This window comes from Thrips palmi, unplaced genomic scaffold (assembly GCF_012932325.1).
Source record: "Thrips palmi isolate BJ-2018 unplaced genomic scaffold, TpBJ-2018v1 HiC_scaffold_4, whole genome shotgun sequence".
Taxonomy (NCBI): Eukaryota; Metazoa; Arthropoda; class Insecta; order Thysanoptera; family Thripidae; genus Thrips; species Thrips palmi.
Window position 1 is genome coordinate 11,246,566 of NW_023144631.1, and position 18,297 is coordinate 11,264,862.

At 58.5% G+C, this 18,297-nt stretch overlaps 2 protein-coding genes across 2 annotated transcripts in view; one reads left to right on the forward strand and one right to left on the reverse strand.

The window, feature by feature from the left end:
- LOC117649102 (extracellular serine/threonine protein CG31145) overlaps positions 1-18,297 on the reverse strand; it is an 87,591-nt gene that overhangs the window by 29,806 nt on the left and 39,488 nt on the right. The gene's annotated exons all lie outside the window — the stretch shown is intronic.
- On the forward strand, positions 11,801-13,981 carry LOC117649103. Its single transcript, XM_034391545.1, has 4 exons — positions 11,801-11,988; positions 12,072-12,290; positions 12,391-12,567; positions 12,650-13,981. The coding sequence occupies exons 1-4, from the start codon at positions 11,856-11,858 to the stop codon at positions 13,693-13,695; spliced, it is 1,575 nt and encodes a 524-aa protein (XP_034247436.1). The 5' UTR covers positions 11,801-11,855; the 3' UTR covers positions 13,696-13,981.

An 18,297-nucleotide genomic window follows, 5' to 3' on the forward strand; every position in this document is an offset into this window, starting at 1 on the left:
AGCGTTCTCCGAGCGTTCGCCGAGCGTGGCGCTCAAGAAGGGCCGTCCGCTCCTCAATGGGAAAGTCATTACGCCCTGCCAGTAATTGTAATTGGTTTGTACTTTTCCGCGCGTTTGGACGAATCGGGCGAATCGCGGTGCCAGTGTGCCAGCCTCTAGCAGTCAGCAGCTCTGCGGCGCGCTCTCTGTAATCACTACCCAGGCCCCCCTCCCCCTCTCCTGGACCCACACTTCGCGAATCTTTTAATTCAACATCCAAGCTCTCGGCGACAAGAGCTGTTTTTTTTCTGTCCCTCGGGGAGGCTTTAGAGTTTAAAACGGTTCCGTGCGCGCGGCGCGCGGCAGTGCAAGCCACGCCACGCCACTGCGAGGCGGGGCCGCGAGGCCCAAGAAAGACGGAGCGGAAGGATTTAGCCGAAAAGCGCTGGAGAGCGACACGGCAGGCCGTCGGCGGCCACGGCGCAGGCAGGACGAGAGAGAGAAAGAGAGAAAATAAAAAAAATCCGGTGAAAAGGGAAATGTTTAAGTACTTAAGAAACAGAAGCAGCCGGGGACGATTGAAGGCAACGCCACACCGCACCGAGGGGCATTATCTCTTATCTAACGTGCTTTCCCCCTCTCTCTTTCTCTCTCTTTCCGAACGTCCGCCGCGACAAATAAGCTTCCTGGACAAAGGGGGCACCTTCCCATGGAGACCGCGCTCCGTCTTGCCGTCTGGCCATTGACACATTCCCAGCCTGGCGCAGCCTGGCCGAGTCGCTGCGGCCGCTGCAGTGCCTTCTGTCTCTCTCGCACTCGCGGGGCGTCCCGTGCGGGTCTTGCGGGTGCGAGAGAGACAGAGCGACGAAGACGCTGTTCGGCATCAGCCAGCGGGCGGGGCTCCAGGCGTTCCATGAGGCGTTCCGGGGGCCGGGGGCGACCCCGAGATATTTCTCTGCTATCTGCCGGCAAAGCCCCTTCGGACAAACCGCCGGCAAGGCGGGAGAGGGGGGGGGGCTCTGAGGTGCGAAGGGGGTGGGGAGGCAGAGGGGGAATATTAAATGGGGCCCGATGGGGTGTATCCAACACGCCGTGCCTCATATCTGCAGCCCCTTGGGGCCAGTGGGGCACCGCCAGTGGGGCACCGCTCGGGCAGGGCACCGAGACTCCAGACCCCGCCCCCGGCGACCCCGGCCACGGCCCCGCACAAAACCTCGCCCGAGTGAGACCACGATGATTCATTTCTGCCTGGAAATTGGTTCGATTCGGCCGGCAGCCGCGCCGGGCCGCCCCAGGCCGCCCGAGGCCCCACCGGGGGTCGAGGCGAACAACGGCACTTTCGAGACACCGCCGCCACCCCTCGCCGCTTCATTACCTACTCGAGGTGCTGGAGGCCGAGGGCCTGCTAGGCCGCTCGCCGTCCTCTTAGCGCCGCCTCGCCGCGGCCGCATCTAAAACTTTGACAAAGCACGCGAGAAAGACACTCCTCGGATTTGCCGGTCCCGCGCGTCCCGGGACGAGCCTCGCCCCCACGCCCATTACAGTGTTGTTGCTGCTCCAAAAAGTTAATCCCGTCGGGCGCGGCGGCGAGGCTCCGTCCCCCTCGCACCGCCACGGCACGGCCCGCGCGACGGCCGTCCTCTCGCCAAAGAATGATGCATTAGGCCTGCCTATTTGCATGGACGTGACGTGGGAAAAAGGCGGCAAACTTTGCGGTTCGCAATCAGTGGCGGGGCGGGGCGGAACGAGGGTGGCCGTCGTCGCCGCCCTCGTCGGCCACATCAGCTCAATCGGCTGTGCGGTGTCCGGGCTCATTTACACCACTGTCGCGCACGGAGGCTCTTTCGGCGCGCCGTCTCTCTCGCACTCGCGGGGCGTCCCGAGGGGGTGCGAGAGAGACAGGGCGACGGAATCGGCCGCCGGACTCTTCAAAGCTTATCGGCGTCCGTGATTAGTTTGTCTGCTTTGCATCGGATGCCCTAGATGCCCTTGTCGAGCTGGGCGGCGCTGGGCGGTGGCGCGGCCCCGTGCACGGCCAGCCCGCCACCCGGCTGCCACCGCTTTGGCGGCTGTGGCGCTGCGGGTGGAGGCAGCGCGGAGGTACCCGCCGCATTTCCATACAAATGAATTTGATTTGAGCCCCCGCCGCCCCCGCCGCCCCGTCCCCACAGCAGACGACGCTTCCGGCAATCGCTTTCTTCCATGCAAAACCGTCCCCGTCGTCGTGGGAAGGGAACCAAAGGGAACAGGCAGCGGCCGGCCGATGCGCCATGGCCGCGTCAAAGAGAGCGTCCCGAAATTAGAATTACGGCGCCGGGGCTGCGGGACACGGCAGGACACGGCGGCGCCTCCGGGAACCTGGCGGCAAGGACCTCCGCGGAAGTGCATCCTGACGTCATCCTGGAGTCCGTTATGCAGCTCCACTGTCAGAACGTCATCCGCCCGCAGCGTCCGACGTTCCGTTCGGTTGACTCCAAGGAAACCAAGCGACATCTCCCGCCCCGAATTGTTGACTTTGTTTTCGGTTCTTTGGGGGACGATGCTCGTGTCCCCTTTCCGTACACGCGCTAACCACACCTGCCGCGGCAGGCAGCGGTGACCCGGCGAGGGCGAGCGAGAGAGGCAGGCGGGGCAGGCGCAACTCGCGGAGCGAATCGGGATATTTGTTCCAGCTCCAGGCGGTGTGGGTCGCCCCTGACTTTGTTTCGCGGGGCCGGCGGGGCTGGCGACTACTTCGCCCGGCTCCACCTCGTTTCCCTGCCGCCAACTTGGCCCGCATGGCACTGGCAAGGCGGCAAGGCGCGGCACGGCACGGCACGGCGGGGGCTCGGCGACTCCCCAACACATGCCCAGCGGGAGTGGCTCGGCTCCCGGGGATCGGAAAGTAAGAAGTTGGACGTAAGTTGCGTCCTCCGTTCCTCCGTGCGCCAAATCCAATGTGGCGAGGCCCCGCTGGGGTGGGGGTGGGGGAAGCGGGCGCACCAACACAAGAGGAAGCCGTTCGGTACATATGTCATTCTAGCCTCTCTCTCTCTCTCTCTCTCTCTCTCTCTCTCTCTCTCCTCTCCCCTCTCTCTCTCTCCTCACACACACACACAACACACACACGCGCACACACACACACACACACACACGCGCACACACACACACACACACACACACACACACACACTCATCCAGCACGGCGTCGGCCCGGCGGACGGTCGGACGGGCAGCAGGCAGACGGACAGATGACTGGCAGAGGGGTGGATTTGAGCGGACGGGCTATCTATCTGTATGCCGGGAAGAGGACTGGCGCGGAATTTGAATGGCGGAGAAATTGCCCTCCCACGGCGGCGGTGGCGCCAGGACCGACTCCGTGTCGGCCCGGGGGGAGGGGGGGAAAGGGGGCGGGCAGGCAGAAAGAGAGCGACCTGTCTGAAAATGAGATCCGGAGCCAGATCGCGGCGCCGATCACAAAGGCTGCACGCGCCGCCCCGCCACGCCCCGCCACGCCCCGCCCCGTCCCGCCACGCCCCGCCACGCCAAGACGATCAGCGCCGCGGCGCTGCGGTGCTCGCCAGTGCTCTCACTCTCTCGCTCTCGGGAAATCACGCTAATGCAAATTGGGGATGACAAAGGTAAACACCGGGACGAGAGCCCTGCTTCCCTCCTTCTTCTTCCGACTCGTCAAAGCGAGAGAGGGAGAGAGGGAGAGAGAGAGAGAGAGAGAGAGAGAGAGAGAGAGAGAGAGAGAGAGAGAGAGAAAGAAAGAGCGCCAAGGCCTCACTCGATCAAAGGCGGCGGCGACTACGCGCCGCGACGACTCCAAGGACTCCAAGGACGAGTTGTTAGACGGCGCCGGGGAATAACTCCGCGGACAGGACGGACACGGCCTTTCGTCGCCCCGTCTCTCTCCGTCTCTCTCGCACCCCTAGGGGCCGGCCGTGAGTGCGAGAGAGAGAGACGCATGGACGCAGCGGCGGCCCCGCGGGGAGAAAAGAACAAGTCCCCAGTGTTTTACGCCAGCCAGGTGAGCCAGCTCTGCTCTCCCCTTTGTGCGTACACTGTTAAAGGACCACTTCCTCTCGCAAATTAGCGGCCAAACTTGGACGCGGCGCGTAAAGCACGTAACGGGATATTTTTTAAAAGGACCCTGCATGCACTGCCCCTCTTCTTTCAACACTCACACAATCAGTCTCTCTCTCTCTCACTCTCTCTCTCTCTTTCTCTCTCAGTGCAAAAGACCCCCTGATTGGAGGGGGCAAAATAAACGCGGGGGCAATCACTGGCTTCAAAGGCTCTCTCTCTCTGCTCGTCGGCGACCTCGCGGACCTCGCTCGCGTTCCGCGTTACCATCGCCGCCGCTTGTCGTGTGCAGAGAGACGCGAACAGAGACACGTGAACCTGAACGAGAATTGATTAGTAGCCAGTGTGCCGCCGCGTGGGGCGGGGCGGGGCGAGGCGGGGCAGCGCCACCGAACGAAACACACCGGGGATGACAGCTCTGCTGCTCTATTCACAACAAAACAACTGCAGAGCTGATTACGCGGTGGCGGGCGTGCCGCGCGGGAGGGGGGGGGCTGCAAATTACAGGGAAATGTTGGAATCATGTCGCCCGCCTGTCCGCACTGCACTACCCAACACACACACACGAACACACACAGACACATACACACACACGAACACACAAACACACCAACTCCACCCGCACGCAGTAGAAGCAGCTTTGGCCCGCGCGGGCTCAAACCGAACAAACTTTTGTATGTAGTATTTTTCTTTCCGCCAAGTTTAATTTACTTTTTTGCAGTGCCGCGTGCGTGGCGGGTCGGCGTGTCGTCCTCTCGGCCGGGCCGACAAACTTCCGCCGCGCGAGGAGCTCAAGGCCGCGGAGAGCGACAAACTTGCAAATTAATTAGTCGATAATTTTGGGCCGCTCCAGCGCTTCTTCGCTCCTTCCCCGTCTAGTGTAAGTCTGGCTCTCCCGGTGGCCGAGTTGACTCGCCCGCAGCGCCTCCGTCCCGCTGGCCGGCTGGCCCGCTGGCTCGGGTTCAAACCCTAACGGCGTCGCGCGTCGCGGCCATCCGTCGGGAAGTTTAAACGCCGGCGATATCGCCGTCACAGCATCGCCTTGTTAACTCGATCCGTCGGCCACACTGCAAACATTCGGTGGCAGAAAAGAAAACACGACGGCGTGATTGGAAGCCTCCGCCGCCACACTGGCCTCGGCGAAAGCACGGCCATTCCCACTAAAAGCACGAAAGCAAGAGGAAAATCGGCGGGGAACAGCGCTGTTTGGCCAAGCCATAGGCCAATAGCCAGGCCCTCCCGGGGGCGCGGCGCATGAAGTCAGCAGCCCTGCGGTGCCTATGGACTCACTTGGTCGCTCTGTCTCTATCGCGCCCCTGCCGAAAGCCACCATGAAGCCTCTATGCTTCCGAAAGCACGACATCGTCGACGCCGACCTCGTCGACGCCCTGCCGTCCCCTCTCTCTTTCCCGCCAAACTTTACGGTGCCTTGCAGTGGCGCCGTTTAGCCGCGTAAAGTGTGGGAGTTTTCTTTACGATAAAACCACCGGAATGAAACGGGCCGCCGAGACGACCCGCCCGGGCCGCCCCCGCGCCGCAACCAGCCTCCCCGTTTTACGAGGACATCGGCCGGCATCGGCCAACATCGGCCCAAACCCAGCGCACCCCGGCCAGGTGAAGCAAACAGTGTACATTGGTGGTAAAACAACCAGCAAACACGCCCAACTTGTATTTCCCGCTTATTTTTCCGTCGGCGGCGGCGAGCCGAGCCATTCAGTCCGCGGCGGCCTCGCGAACAGTCCTTTCATCGCTCCGTCCCTCTCCTGCTCGCTGGGCATTTGAAGGGTGCGAGAGAGACAGAGCGACGAGGCCTCCGGGCATTCCTCGGCGCGCGGCCGCCGCCGTGTCGCTCATCCGGGCGACGCAAAAACCGCCGCCCAAGTGGTTTAGTAATGAAACCATTAAAAACAGAGCAAAGAGGAAGAACGGCCGTGGCCGTCGGAGCGATTGCCTTGTTCTGTGTGGCGCACGCAGCGCGCACCGCCAGCCAGTTCCATTGAATCGGCCGCGCTGCCGCGCTGCTGGCTGGGTCGCTCGCTCTTCCAGAAGGCGCACTGCTGCCGCTAGAAATCACACAGAGGTGCTGGCGCCGGGCGGCCAGCCAAGCAGCCAGCCAGGCAGCCAGCCAAGCAGCCAGCCAGCCAGCCAGCCAGCCAGCCAGCCAGCCAGTCAGCCAGCCAGCCAGCCAGCCAGCCAGCCAGTCAGTCAGCCAGTCAGCCAGCCAGCCAGCCAGCCAGTCAGTCAGCCAGCCAGCCAGCCAGTCAGCCAGTCAGCCAGCCAGCCAGCCAGTCAGCCAGCCAGCCAGCCAGCCAGCCAGCCAGGAGAGCCGCAATTTTCTGAGCTTTCGCCCCGACCGTCGGCGACGTCGACCGTCCTCCCAATCCAATCCGCTCCTCTCCGTCATTTGACGACATCCCCGAAACGGCATAAACGCGAGGCCGTTAAAAAGTGGCGCATAATCCAGCGCGCTGGCCATTTAGGCCATCGGGGTCTCCCAGCGGGACGCGGACCGACGCGGCGCTGCGGCACTGCAACGCGATTCCAGGAATTACAGACCGCCAGGCTACGCCAGGCCGCAGCCATGCAGGGCGCGGCGCGGCACGGCACGGCACGGCACGGCAGCCCCCCGGCGCTGTCCACGCTCCAATTAATACCGCCGGTGCATCGGGAGCCGCCGAGGGCCGAGGGGGCCGCGCGTGCGCAGCAACAACAACATAAAGGGCGCGGCGCGGCGTGCGGCGGCCAGCAACAACAACAAGACACGTGTCAGCGTGAAAGCCATCGGGAGCGCCGCCGCCGGATCGAGGCATGACCATCCGATTTGACTGGCAGTGGAGTGGGCACGGCAGGACTCGGGGCCCTGGAGGACGTCGCCCAGGATGTGCCCCGATGTGCGCGCAGTGGCTGAAAATGAGATTCGGGCTGCACCTCGCCTCACCTTGCCTCGCCTGGCCCAGCATGCAGCCAAGTAGAACCGAGTGGGACCGCACCGGTCTGACTTGTCGCAGACAGTGTACTCTGTCTGCCTGTCGCCGAATGAGAAAATCTTGCGTCAGCCCAGCGAAGAGCGGCTCCGAGAGCGACACTGGCGCGTGGCCCCGCCGACATCCACGTCGTGGTGCTGGGCGTCCAGGGCGTCCCGGGCGTCCGGGACACGCACGGCGCGCACGGCGGCCGGAACAGACCGCAGAGCACGCCACGAACGCCCTTGACAACGGCGCCCTCTGGGGCGTCCTCTGGCGCGCCCTCGAAACAGCGAGCGAGCACGAGGAAAACCAACACAGCGTCCTTGGCGGCGTCCGGGTGGCGCGTGCCGCTCTTTGAAGCAACCTCGTCAGCGGCTACCGCAGCGCCCGGGTGGTATTCTGATCCGTCGCTCTGTCTCTCTCGCACCGCTACGTGCCGCCCCGTGAGTGCGAGAGAGACAGAGCGAGGAAAGCACTCGGCACGCGCCAAAGCCGCTTAACGAAACGTTGAGGACGCTGAGGACGGGGACCAGCGGGGACGCGGTGGAGGGAGGCGGTCCCGGTGACAGCGGCGCTTCGCGGCGCCCTCCAGAGCCCCTGGGACTCCACTCCACTGTGTGTCTGTGCTTCGCATTGCTTCTCATGCGCCCCTTCCGGCTGGAGGCTCGCCGCGGCGCGACAGCGACAGAAAGGGCGCGATCGCCGCGTCGCCGCGGAGAGCAAGAGGAAAGTCGGCGAGGCGACCCGAGCGCCACACTGCGAGTGCCCCGGTTTCTACTTGGGCCCGATGTACCCAGGCTCATTCCGAGCGGTGCTCTCCCTCGCACCTCGACGGGACGCCGCGTGAGTGCGACAGAGACAGCGGTTGTCATTGTTTGCTCTGCCAATACGCGCTCCTAATTCAGCCGGCCCGCCGTCAAGCAGCGCCGCGCCTTAATTCCGCCGTGCCGGCGTCGCTGCCCCATCGCTCTCCCGACCGAGCACCGGCACACGGTGGGCCAGAGAACCGGTGGAGGCGGCCAAAGACGCGTTTTGGGCTCCAAAGTCGCCAAATGGGACTCGGACCGAGCGTGTGACCCCATCAATGGATTCCTCGTTCGGAGAGCAATCCATTGGTGGGGTCACACGGTCGGTTCGAGTCCTGCTTAGCGACTCTGGAGCTCAAAACGCGTCTTTGGCCGGCCCACTGTGCGGCACTGTGCCCGTGATGCACTTTGTCAAGCCAGTGTTGCGGACGCGCATCAGTCGCCGCCAATACGTCGCGCCGCGGCCATCCCGCACTCCGTCTCTCTCGCACTCACGCCGGGGCGGGGCGTCCCGTGGGGAGCGAGAGAGACAGAGCGGCGAGGCGCTCTTTAGAATCAGACTATACTGGCCTGGTCGCTGCAGGCCGGTAATCCGAACGCTGCTTTCTTCGCTCTGTCTCTGCCACACCGGCAGGGCGTCCGGCAGGAGCGAGAGAGAGAGAGAGAGAGAGAGAGAGAGAGAGAGAGAGAGAGAGAGAGAGAGAGAGAGAGAGAGAGAGAGAGACGGAGCGACGGCGCTGTGGGCCAGGCCGTTACACGCGGCGACACGGCAAGGCACAGGGCCGACAGGGCCCCTCGCCGTGCGTTCCCACGCCAGACAATGAGTCCGAGGCCCAATTTCACGCCAAAAGCGGCACCGCCGGGCACCGCACACACTGCCAAAAAAGTGCAAGGCTAATGTCACTGTCATTGCGGCGTGTTAGCAGTGCTGCGCGAGTGGCTTTGGTTGTCTTGCCATCAGTGTAACGGCGCTTATAGCCGACTTGGATTTTGAAACAGCGCGCTCCCCTCCGAGCAGTGCAGTGCCGCCGTTGGGGAGACGACGACGCGAACGCCGCGCACTTTCGCCGCGGCGAAGTGGAGTGGCAGGCCCGGCGTTCCGGGCCCCAGGCAGGCCGGCCGCCAAACTGCCTCATCCTGCTGATGCTCATCACCGCTTTTTACAAAATGTTTCGGACAATGGCGGGGCTGGGCGAGGCGGGGCGGGCCGCGTGGGGACGCGCCACAAACGCCAATTAGGCTATCATAATGAAGGGCGCCCTTTCCCCGCACTGAGAGAAGGGGTCGGTGCCTCACGATAAAACTGTGTTTTGTGGAACCCCCCAATGGCGACAGTTACACGAGTTCAATCCTTGCAACTGTTCAGCCGATGATCACAATAAGACTGCTAAATAGTGAGAGTGACTGAACCGCCAATAATAGTCAGCATGAAAGGACTCGATTAAACTGGCTTTAGTCATAGGCTTGATCGATGGTCAGTAGTCGCGACGAAAGCGTTTAGGTGTGGCACCGGAACACTGGCGATGCGACACTCAACACGGAAGTCGCGTTGCCATCGCCCAGCGCTCCGCCACATTCTCAACAGTGCGGTAGCTCAGTGGTCTCCGCGCCTGGGGGCTGGATAAGAAGCCGGTTCGGGTTTTAACTCCCCGTAGCGCAACCAGTTTCTCCTGGCATAGTATCTTTGTATACTATTGTGCTGTCAGGAGATGGACTGTGGGACACTTGGGACCCCAGGAAAGGGAGCGAGCTATGATTTTCTCGGTGCGTCCGCACACATTCGTCAGTCCAAGAGGCCCATCAATGCCGGCGTCTCTCAGTCAGCCAGGTGGGCGAGTTGGTAGAGCGACGGACTTGTAACACGGAGGTCCGTGGTTCGAGTACTCGTTTTGAAGTCGTTTTTTCATCGGTTTACGTTTATGTGTCAGGACTAAACAGTCAATCGTCAGACCTTATCGCATTCAGTCACTGTAACAAGATTTGATTTAGTGGCAGTGGCTAAAATAGACAGACGACATGTTAGAAAAAGAGTACATCTCACAACTAAAGTAGTGCGACTAAACGATTTAAATGTGGCCATCGAACGTTTAATTGAACCCCCAGCGACCAAACAGATTGGTTGTCACATCTGTAAGTTTAGGTGTGGCCCCAAAACATTTCCCTCAGTGCGCGAGGCGCGTTACTTGGCCGTGGTGGCCACTCCGTGACCGGCATGGCCGGGCCGGCAGGACGCTCCGCAGGCATAACGTGTCACCCTAGTAAGGAAGACCTTGTCTCGTTTTGCAGTGCAGGCGAGCATGAGTCGGGCCCGAAATGGCATACGATCATGAGTGGTCTAGCCCTTAATGGTAATGGTAATGCAGTGTAGGCAGCACCGCAGCGCAGCCACGCCGCGCCCCGGCCGACTGCCTACCCGCCAGGCGCTCCCCGCCACGCGCTGGAGAGAGACAGGGAGAGCCACGCACGCTGCGCAGAGCGACCCGCCGGCCCTCTTGATGAGCATCTCGGCGCCCGTCCCTCGGGACAGCCCACCCGCAGGCGCGGGCTCCCCTGCGCGGCGAGGCAACCTCCGTGAAGATGGCCTCACCCATTTGAGCACAGTTAAAAAAACTACGCTCAAGAAACTGTGCTCGAACTGTGCTCTCAGAATATGCCACAGATTTCATTTGTGCTCGAACGAGTCGGTGGAAATCAGTGAACGTTTTGGGTGAGGCTCACGTAACGCTGCCCCCACCCAAGTAAGCACAACTGATAAGACTATGCTCAAAAAACTGTGCTATAATTGTGCTCTCAATTGCGCGTAGAGACAAGGGCTGTGCTCAGATAGAAAAAAATAGAAAATCAGAAAACACGGGTGAGGCTCACTTCACACTCGCCTCACCCATCAACACAACACCCTCCAACACAACGTTATCAAATCAAAAATTTAAATTTGTGCTCTCCAAATTAACCCCCCAAAAATAACTGTGCAAAAATAGGGACGCCGCTGCATAAGACTGCAGGCCAGGGGATTTGCGTTTTGTGTCCATGTTGTTGGCCGAACTTACCAAGCCGAGCACAAAAACTGGGACCACTACCAAAAAACTGTACTCGAATTGTGCTCTTGAATGCACGTATCGAGAGCGTTTTTCCCCCTGGGGAAAGCTTGGAAACGCCACAAATGCGAAAGTGGAGCTTCGACACCTCAAAAGGCGTGCACAGTTGGGGGGAAAATTACCAAGCCCAGCACAAAAATTAGGACCACTGCCAAAAAACTGTGCTCGAATTGTGCTCTCGAATGAACCCCTCCGAAGTGCTCTTGCTCCTCGGGAAAGCTGGAAAATCTCCAGAAAAGCGTGGAGCGAGGCCTGCGCACTAACACGTGCCCCTCGAGCACAATAAATGGGAACCCTTCCAAAAATCTGTGCTCGAATTGTGCTCTCGAATGCACCCCTCAGAAATGCTCTTGCTCCTCGGGAAAGCTGGAAAATCTCCGGAAAAGCGTGTAGCGAGGCCTGCGCACTAACATGCGCCTTCGAGCACAATAAATGGGAACCCTGCCAAAAATCTGTGCTCGAATTGTGCTCTCGAATGCTCCCCTCAGAAGTGCTCTTACTCCTCGGAAAAGCTGGAAAATCTCCGGAAAAGCGTGTAGCGAGGCCTGCGCACTAACACGCGCCCCTCGAGCACAAAAAATGGGAACCCTACCAAAAATCTGTGCTCGAATTGTGCTCTCGAATGCACCCCTCAGAAGTGCTCTTGCTCCTCGGGAAAGCTGGAAAATCTCCGGAAAAGCGTTCCTGGAGCTGAACGTCAGAGGGCAGGCGCGTTTGGTCTGTGTGGAAAGAGACAGTCTTATGCAGTGATTGTGAGACAGCGGGAAGTTGGACGCATTCGGCATGCGCATCGCCTCGGCCGCTACTGAGCCCCCTTCCTCTTTGTGTCTCCTTCCGTTTTAAATGGTATCATCGTTTTGTCTGTATTTTTTTTCCTAGTCTCTGTTGATCCAAGCAATAATGTTGGTTCTAAGAAAGCGGCGAGCCCTCGCTCTGCGCAGATGAATGCTCACGATTTGAGTCACATATTTGGGGCTGCACAGCCGCGTAGAAGAAAGGCTGTGCATCCCTTCTTACCTGCAAGCAAGGCACCAGCTCCACCTTTTTTGGACAAAACCCCTAGAGTCAATGCCAGTAAGATATTTTACAACGTTTCGTTATACATTTTTTCTTGAGCTTCTAACGTTACAATTTCGTACTACTTTTTTTCCGTTAAGGTCCTCGCAGTTTAAAGCCAACTTTGAATTCCCAGAATTCAGAAAATGCGCGACCATTGCCGAAAGATGTCCTGAAAAGTAGTGGACCAGCTTCAGAAAATCGTAATGATGATTTGGCAAGTAGGGCAACCAGTCCAATTTTAGGCTCTTCTGGTCCACGTCGGCCTTTCAAAAAGACGCAGGTTGTTAAATCCACTCAAGCTAGGCAGCATACTAAAGGCAAGAATTTGAAAAGTGCAATTCAATCAATTTAACTTTAACTATTCTTTGCTAATTGTCATTCTAGCGTAAAATTATTTTTTTTACTGGTTTTATGCAGATGCTACTGATTCATTCTGTGTTTTGTGCTCAAAATCAAAGCCAGATGGCAGCGTAAACTGCGTAAAATGTTTAAAGCCAGTTCACGCAATTGACAGCTGTTCGGTTCCAGTTCCTGGGAGTCAGGACTCGACAAACCCGAAACGCTTGTGCACTTCTTGCAAAAAGAGTTGCCCAGGTAATATTATCTTTGTGGACGCAATTTTATTCGTTAAATGTTTTTATTTTGTTTCGGGATAGTTACTTTGAAATATTTGTAGGTACCGATGAATATTGGTCGTTTGAAAACTGGAAGGGATATGGCAAGCCTGTGAAAAAAGGCAGTTACTACGGCAGTCCACAACCGGATTTAAAGCTGCGTGCAGACAACAATATGCAGTCAAAGCTTAAGCCGCTTCAAAATGGTGGCAACATGAGCCTACGAGCGCGAAAGTGTGGGAAGGTGACTGTGTCCCTAACCAACACATGTGGTTTTGATTCCCTCGTACACGTGTTTGCCACTGCCTATTGTGATAGCCCAGCCTTTAGAGAATTGGCTACTGCAAGCGAGTCCCCAATTTTGAAGCTAGCTTCGCAAATTGTTACCAAAGGTGTAAACGATGCAGCATACCAAGCCAGGGCCCAATTGCTATACGAACATCTTCCTCACGGAACTATGTCAAAAAAGCTCGTGACACTTGATTGCGCCATGACGCCTGAGTTTTTAGCAGTAAAACTGAACGGACCAGTTTCCATGTTAGATGCAGAAACATGCTCTTCTCAGGTCTGTCCCCGTGATCGTTGTGGATCAAATCTGATTGTACTTACTGCCAACACGCAAACTCTTTTGAGGGATGGCATAGAACAACTTGAAAGGTGCATTCACGACAACATGGTATTTAGTACTTCCCAATGTATGCAGCCGTTCAAGGATGGATTGAACGACATCTGTGGTGACCCGGATTATGTTACAAACTTTCCACCGGACCCCACGTTCTCCAAATATGTACTGTGCTCTGGCGTTGTCGAGCACGTATACACAATGCAGCAGACCGTTCTTATTTCCATTCCTGGTGTTGGAAATGAAAGATGTGGGTATGAGTATGAGAGTCAGGGCAAAGGAACGGCTACCTTTGAAACAACATATAAGTGTCGTTTAAGTCAGATACCAATATCGCTTGACCTTTTGGGTACTACTTACACTCTGCGAGGAGCAATTGGATTCAATGCACCTTATGTAGCATCAAGGCGATACAACTTCAAGAAGGAGGGAAGGTCATTATGTCACATTCTCTCGACGGATTGGAGGAAGTTGGCAGATATTTGATGATCTAAGAACGAAGCACGAAAATCTTAAAACCGACAAGGTCATTTCGGTTTGCATGCTACTCTACACGATGTAATCATTATTGACATATTTGTAACTAACAATTGTATTACAATTCATAAGCTTTTTTTCTTAAACGAGGTTTTTTATACATAAGTGTTAGGTCATATAACCCATGTGCATTCAAATTAATAAACCCGAATTGAAGACCTAAGAGTGTAAGCATCATAACGAAGCATTGAATTAAGAACAATTTCAGTCGGTAAATAATTAAATAATAATCTTTAAAAAAAATCAAAAAACACTGTATTTGTTAATCAAACTGAAAAAATTTCAGCCAATAAAAATATAGAAGATTAATCAACGTCCTATGTCCTTAAACCTGTCGAACATAAAACACAAAAAGTTATCAGACAGTCAAATCATGTGCCTTCAGATGATGAACGCCTTGCCACACGCTTTTCCGGAGATTTTCCAGCTTTCCCGAGGAGCAAGAGCACTTCTGAGGGGTGCATTCGAGAGCACAATTCGAGCACAGATTTTTGGCAGGGTTCCCGTTTTTTGTGCTCGAGGGGCGCGTGTTAGTGCGCAGGCCTCGCTACACGCTTTTCCAGGGATTTTCCAGCTTTCCCGAGGACCAAGAGCACTTCTGAGGGGTGCATTCGAGAGCACAATTCGAGCACAGATCTTTGGCAGGGTTCCCATTTATTGTGCTCGAGGGGCGCGCGTTAGTGCGCAGGCCTCGCTACACGCTTTTCCGGAGATTTTCCAGCTTTCCCGAGGAGCAAGAGCACTTCTGAGGGGAGCATTCGAGAGCACAATTCGAGCACAGTTTTTTGGCAGTGGTCCTAATTTTTGTGCTGGGCTTGGTAATTTTCCCCCCAACTGTGCACGCCTTTTGAGGTGTTGAAGCTCCACTTTCGCATTTGTGGCGTTTCCAAGCTTTCCCCAGGGGGAAAAACGCTCTCGATACGTGCATTCAAGAGCACAATTCGAGTACAGTTTTTTTGGGAGTGGTCCCTTTTTTGCTCGGGTTGGTAAGTTCGGCCAACAAAATGGACACAAAACGCAAATCCCCTGGCCTGCAGTCTTATGCAGCGGCGCCCTATTTGTGCACAGTTATTTTGGGGGTTATTTGGAGAGCACAATTAATTTCTGATTTGATAACGTTGTTTTGGAGGGTGTTGTGTTAATGGGTGAGGCGAGTGTGAAGTGAGCCTCACCCGTGTTTTCTGATTTTCTATTTTTTTCTATCTGAGCACAGCCCTTGTCTCTACGCGCAATTGAGAGCACAATTATAGCACAGTTTTTTGAGCATAGTCTTATCAGTTGTGCTTACTTGGGTGGGGGCAGCGTTACGTGAGCCTCACCCAAAACGTTGCACTCGATTTCCACCGACTCGTTCGAGCACAAATGAAATCTGTGGCATATTCTGAGAGCACAGTTCGAGCACAGTTTCTTGAGCGTAGTTTTTTTAACTGTGCTCAAATGGGTGAGGCTATCTTCACGGAGGTGGCGAGGCACACCTCCGCCTGCTCGGGGAACACAATGCGCGTACAGTGGCACTCCTCGCGTGGGCCTGCGGGGGAAGCGCGCGAGTGCGTGCAGTTCCCTGGCACGCCGCAGCACTGCCGCACCACTCTTTCGCACCAGCTAATCCCGAACCCCCTAACGAACCCCCCACCGGAACCCCACCCCGCCCCGCCCCGCCCCGCCCCGCCCCGCCAGCCAGCACACCTCTCCGAACAACGCATTCCGCTCGGCGCCGCACCACGGCCACCACGGCCACCACGCACGCGGCACGCGGCCATCAGATCATCACCATCTCGCCCCGCGGCGGTGGTGGTGCGGTGGGGACGCCTCCCAGTGGCGCCCCGACAAAGTGCATCACCAACACCACGACAAAGAGACACACACACACGCGCGCAACAAACATTGGTCCACACGGAGAAAATGGAGTAGATACGCCGAGCCCTTTGATATACGGCAGCGCAGCCACCACAGGATGTGCACGCGGCGTGTGTGTGTGTGTGCGTGTGTGATTGCGTCTGAGTGTGAGTGTGTCCGTACCCTCCGGGGGCCGTCGTCATTCATTTGCATGCCCTAAATTAACCTGATGGACCCCCCCCCCCCTCCCCCACCCACCCTCCAAACAAGCAAGCGTCTCGCGCCAAACTGTTCGGGGGGCGGGGCGGGGCGGGGCGGGGCGGGGCGATACAACATACCGATACAGTGCTACCGACCGCCGCCGCGGGCCTGCCTGGGGCGTGCCCCGACGCCATCCCTCTCTTTAGGCATCCCCAGTGCGGCAGCGGCCGGAAGACAGAGAGGGGAGGGGGCAGTGCTTAGCGGGCCTCGCCTCCAAATGTACCGAGACGCTGACGTCGCGGGGGGACGCGGCCGACGCGCGGCATTTGCGCGTTGACACACGGCCCTATCTGCAGTTTGAGTTGGCCCGCGGCCCGAGAGGGAGGGGGGGGGGGGGGCATTGTGTGTGCAGCTGCAGCACCACGTTAAAAGACGATCACTCCGCGCCGCGCGAAAGATCCCGCACGCTGATTCCGAGCGGCGCCCGTCGCGAGTGCGACGGAGACAGAGCGACGCAGGTCCTCGTCAAGCGAAAGAGTGACTGACTTGCCGACTCGCAAATGAGTTTTGGGCTGTCCGTCCCCTGGCCCCCAGCCCCGCGGTGCCAATCCACTGCAAGCACTGCAAAGCGGGCCGAAAGGACCCAGTGGGCCAGCCCAAAGCCCGAGGGGGAAACGACTTCGGTTATCCGATGTACAGCAAATTGGTTATCCGCTATCCGGATAACCAGAAATTTCGAAGTAATCCGGGGAAATCCTGAGGTAAACCCGGGGTTTAAACCGGGGGAAAATTTTGCGGTAATCCGGGGGAATCCGGCGCAATCCCATGGTAATCCTAGAAATTTTTCGATGTAATCCGGAGGTAATCCGCGGGTTATCCGGGGTTATCCCTATCCGATGTACACAAAATTTCTCAGTCGTTTCCCCCTTGCCAAAGCCCCGCTCCGAACTTATTTCAATTTATGGCAGCCCCGAGGGGATCAGATGGGCCGAACATTAGCCAACAAGCTGGCGTGGCGCGCCGTGCCCAACAAGCTGGCGTGGCGCGCCGTGCCCAACAAGCTGGCGTGGCGCGCCGTGCCCAACAAGCTGGCGTGCCGCGCCGTGCCCAAAAAGCTGGCGTGGCGCGCCGTGCCCAACAAGCTGGCGTGCCGCGCCGTGCCCAACAAGCTGGCGTGGCGCGCCGTGCCCAACAAGCTGGCGTGCCGCGCCGTGCCCAACAAGCTGGCGTGGCGCGCCGTGCCCAACAAGCTGGCGTGCCCCGCCGTGCCCCAAGCTGGCGTGCCCCGCCGTGCCAACAAGCTGGCGTGGCGCGCCGTGCCCAAAAAGCTGGGGTGCCGCGCCGGCCCAACAAGCTGGCGTGCCGCCCCGTGCCCAACAAGCTGGCGTGCCGCGCCCGTGCCCAACAAGCTGGCGGGGCGCGCCGTGCCCAACAAGCTGGGGGGCGCGCCGTGCCCAACAAGCTGGCGTGCCCCCCCGGCCCAACAAGCTGGCGTCCCGCCCGTCCCCAACAAGCTGGCGTGCCGCGCCGTGCCCAACAACTGGCTGCCGCGCCGTGCCCAACAAGCTGGGTGCCGCGCCGTCCCCAAAAGCTGGCGTGCCGCGCCGTGCCCAACAAGCTGGCGTGCCGCGCCGTGCCCAACAAGCTGGCGTGCCGCGCCGTGCCCAACAAGCTGGCGTGCCGCGCCGTGCCCAACAAGCTGGCGTGGCGCGCCGTGCCCAACAAGCTGCCCGCTTGCCGGCCTGCAAGACATACGAGGCCATTCCGCCCCCACCCACCCCCGGCCACGCCACTGCAGGGGGCGCAGCCAGAGAGGCGGCCGGACGGCCCCGCGAGTACCGACAGCGACAACGTCCGCTGCGCTGCCCGTTCGGCGGCAACTTTTTGCCGGCCTGCGCCAAATCGAGCTCATCTACACACTCGTAGACATGTGCGCCGCGCCGCCGCTGCGCCGCCGCCGACAAATTTTACCACGCCGCCGCCGCTGACCAAAAATTTGCGGCGCGCCGCCGCGCCGCCGCCGATGATTTTACCGGCGGCGGCGTCGGCGTCGCGACCTTAAATGCCCCAAAATATTTGCATTTCCATCAGCAGCGAGCGCCCAGGGATAGGCAACCCGACGAGCACGTTCTCCGCCGCCAGAACAAATTCTTATTGGAGTGTTTAAATTGCTTAATTTGTACCTTTGTAACGAAACTAGTCCACCCTAAAGAACTAGTCCATCAAATTGTGTTTTATTTTCATGGGCATGTTTTTAAATTGAGAAAATAGACCAAATTTAAGTCAACCACGCCGCCCGCGCCGCCGCGCCGCCCCGCCGCCCCAAGACATCGGCGCAGACGCCGGCGTCGCCGCCGCCGCCGGCTAAATTTCGGCCAAACGCCGCCGCCGATGAAAATGCGGTCGGCGCACATGTCTACACACACGTCACAAAAACCTGACCCCCGCGGGCGGGGCACCGCATGCCGCGCCGAGCCACCGCAGGCGGCCGCGGTTACGCCGAAGCGACTGTGT

Bases quoted from the DNA above. Each gene is read 5' to 3' on its own strand.
- LOC117649103 (XM_034391545.1), top strand. From the start codon at position 11,856: ATGAATGCTCACGATTTGAGTCACATATTTGGGGCTGCACAGCCGCGT. The intron at 11,989-12,071 runs GTAAGATATTTT...TTTTCCGTTAAG, and splicing joins AACCCCTAGAGTCAATGCCA to GTCCTCGCAGTTTAAAGCCA. The intron at 12,568-12,649 runs GTAATATTATCT...AAATATTTGTAG, and splicing joins TTGCAAAAAGAGTTGCCCAG to GTACCGATGAATATTGGTCG.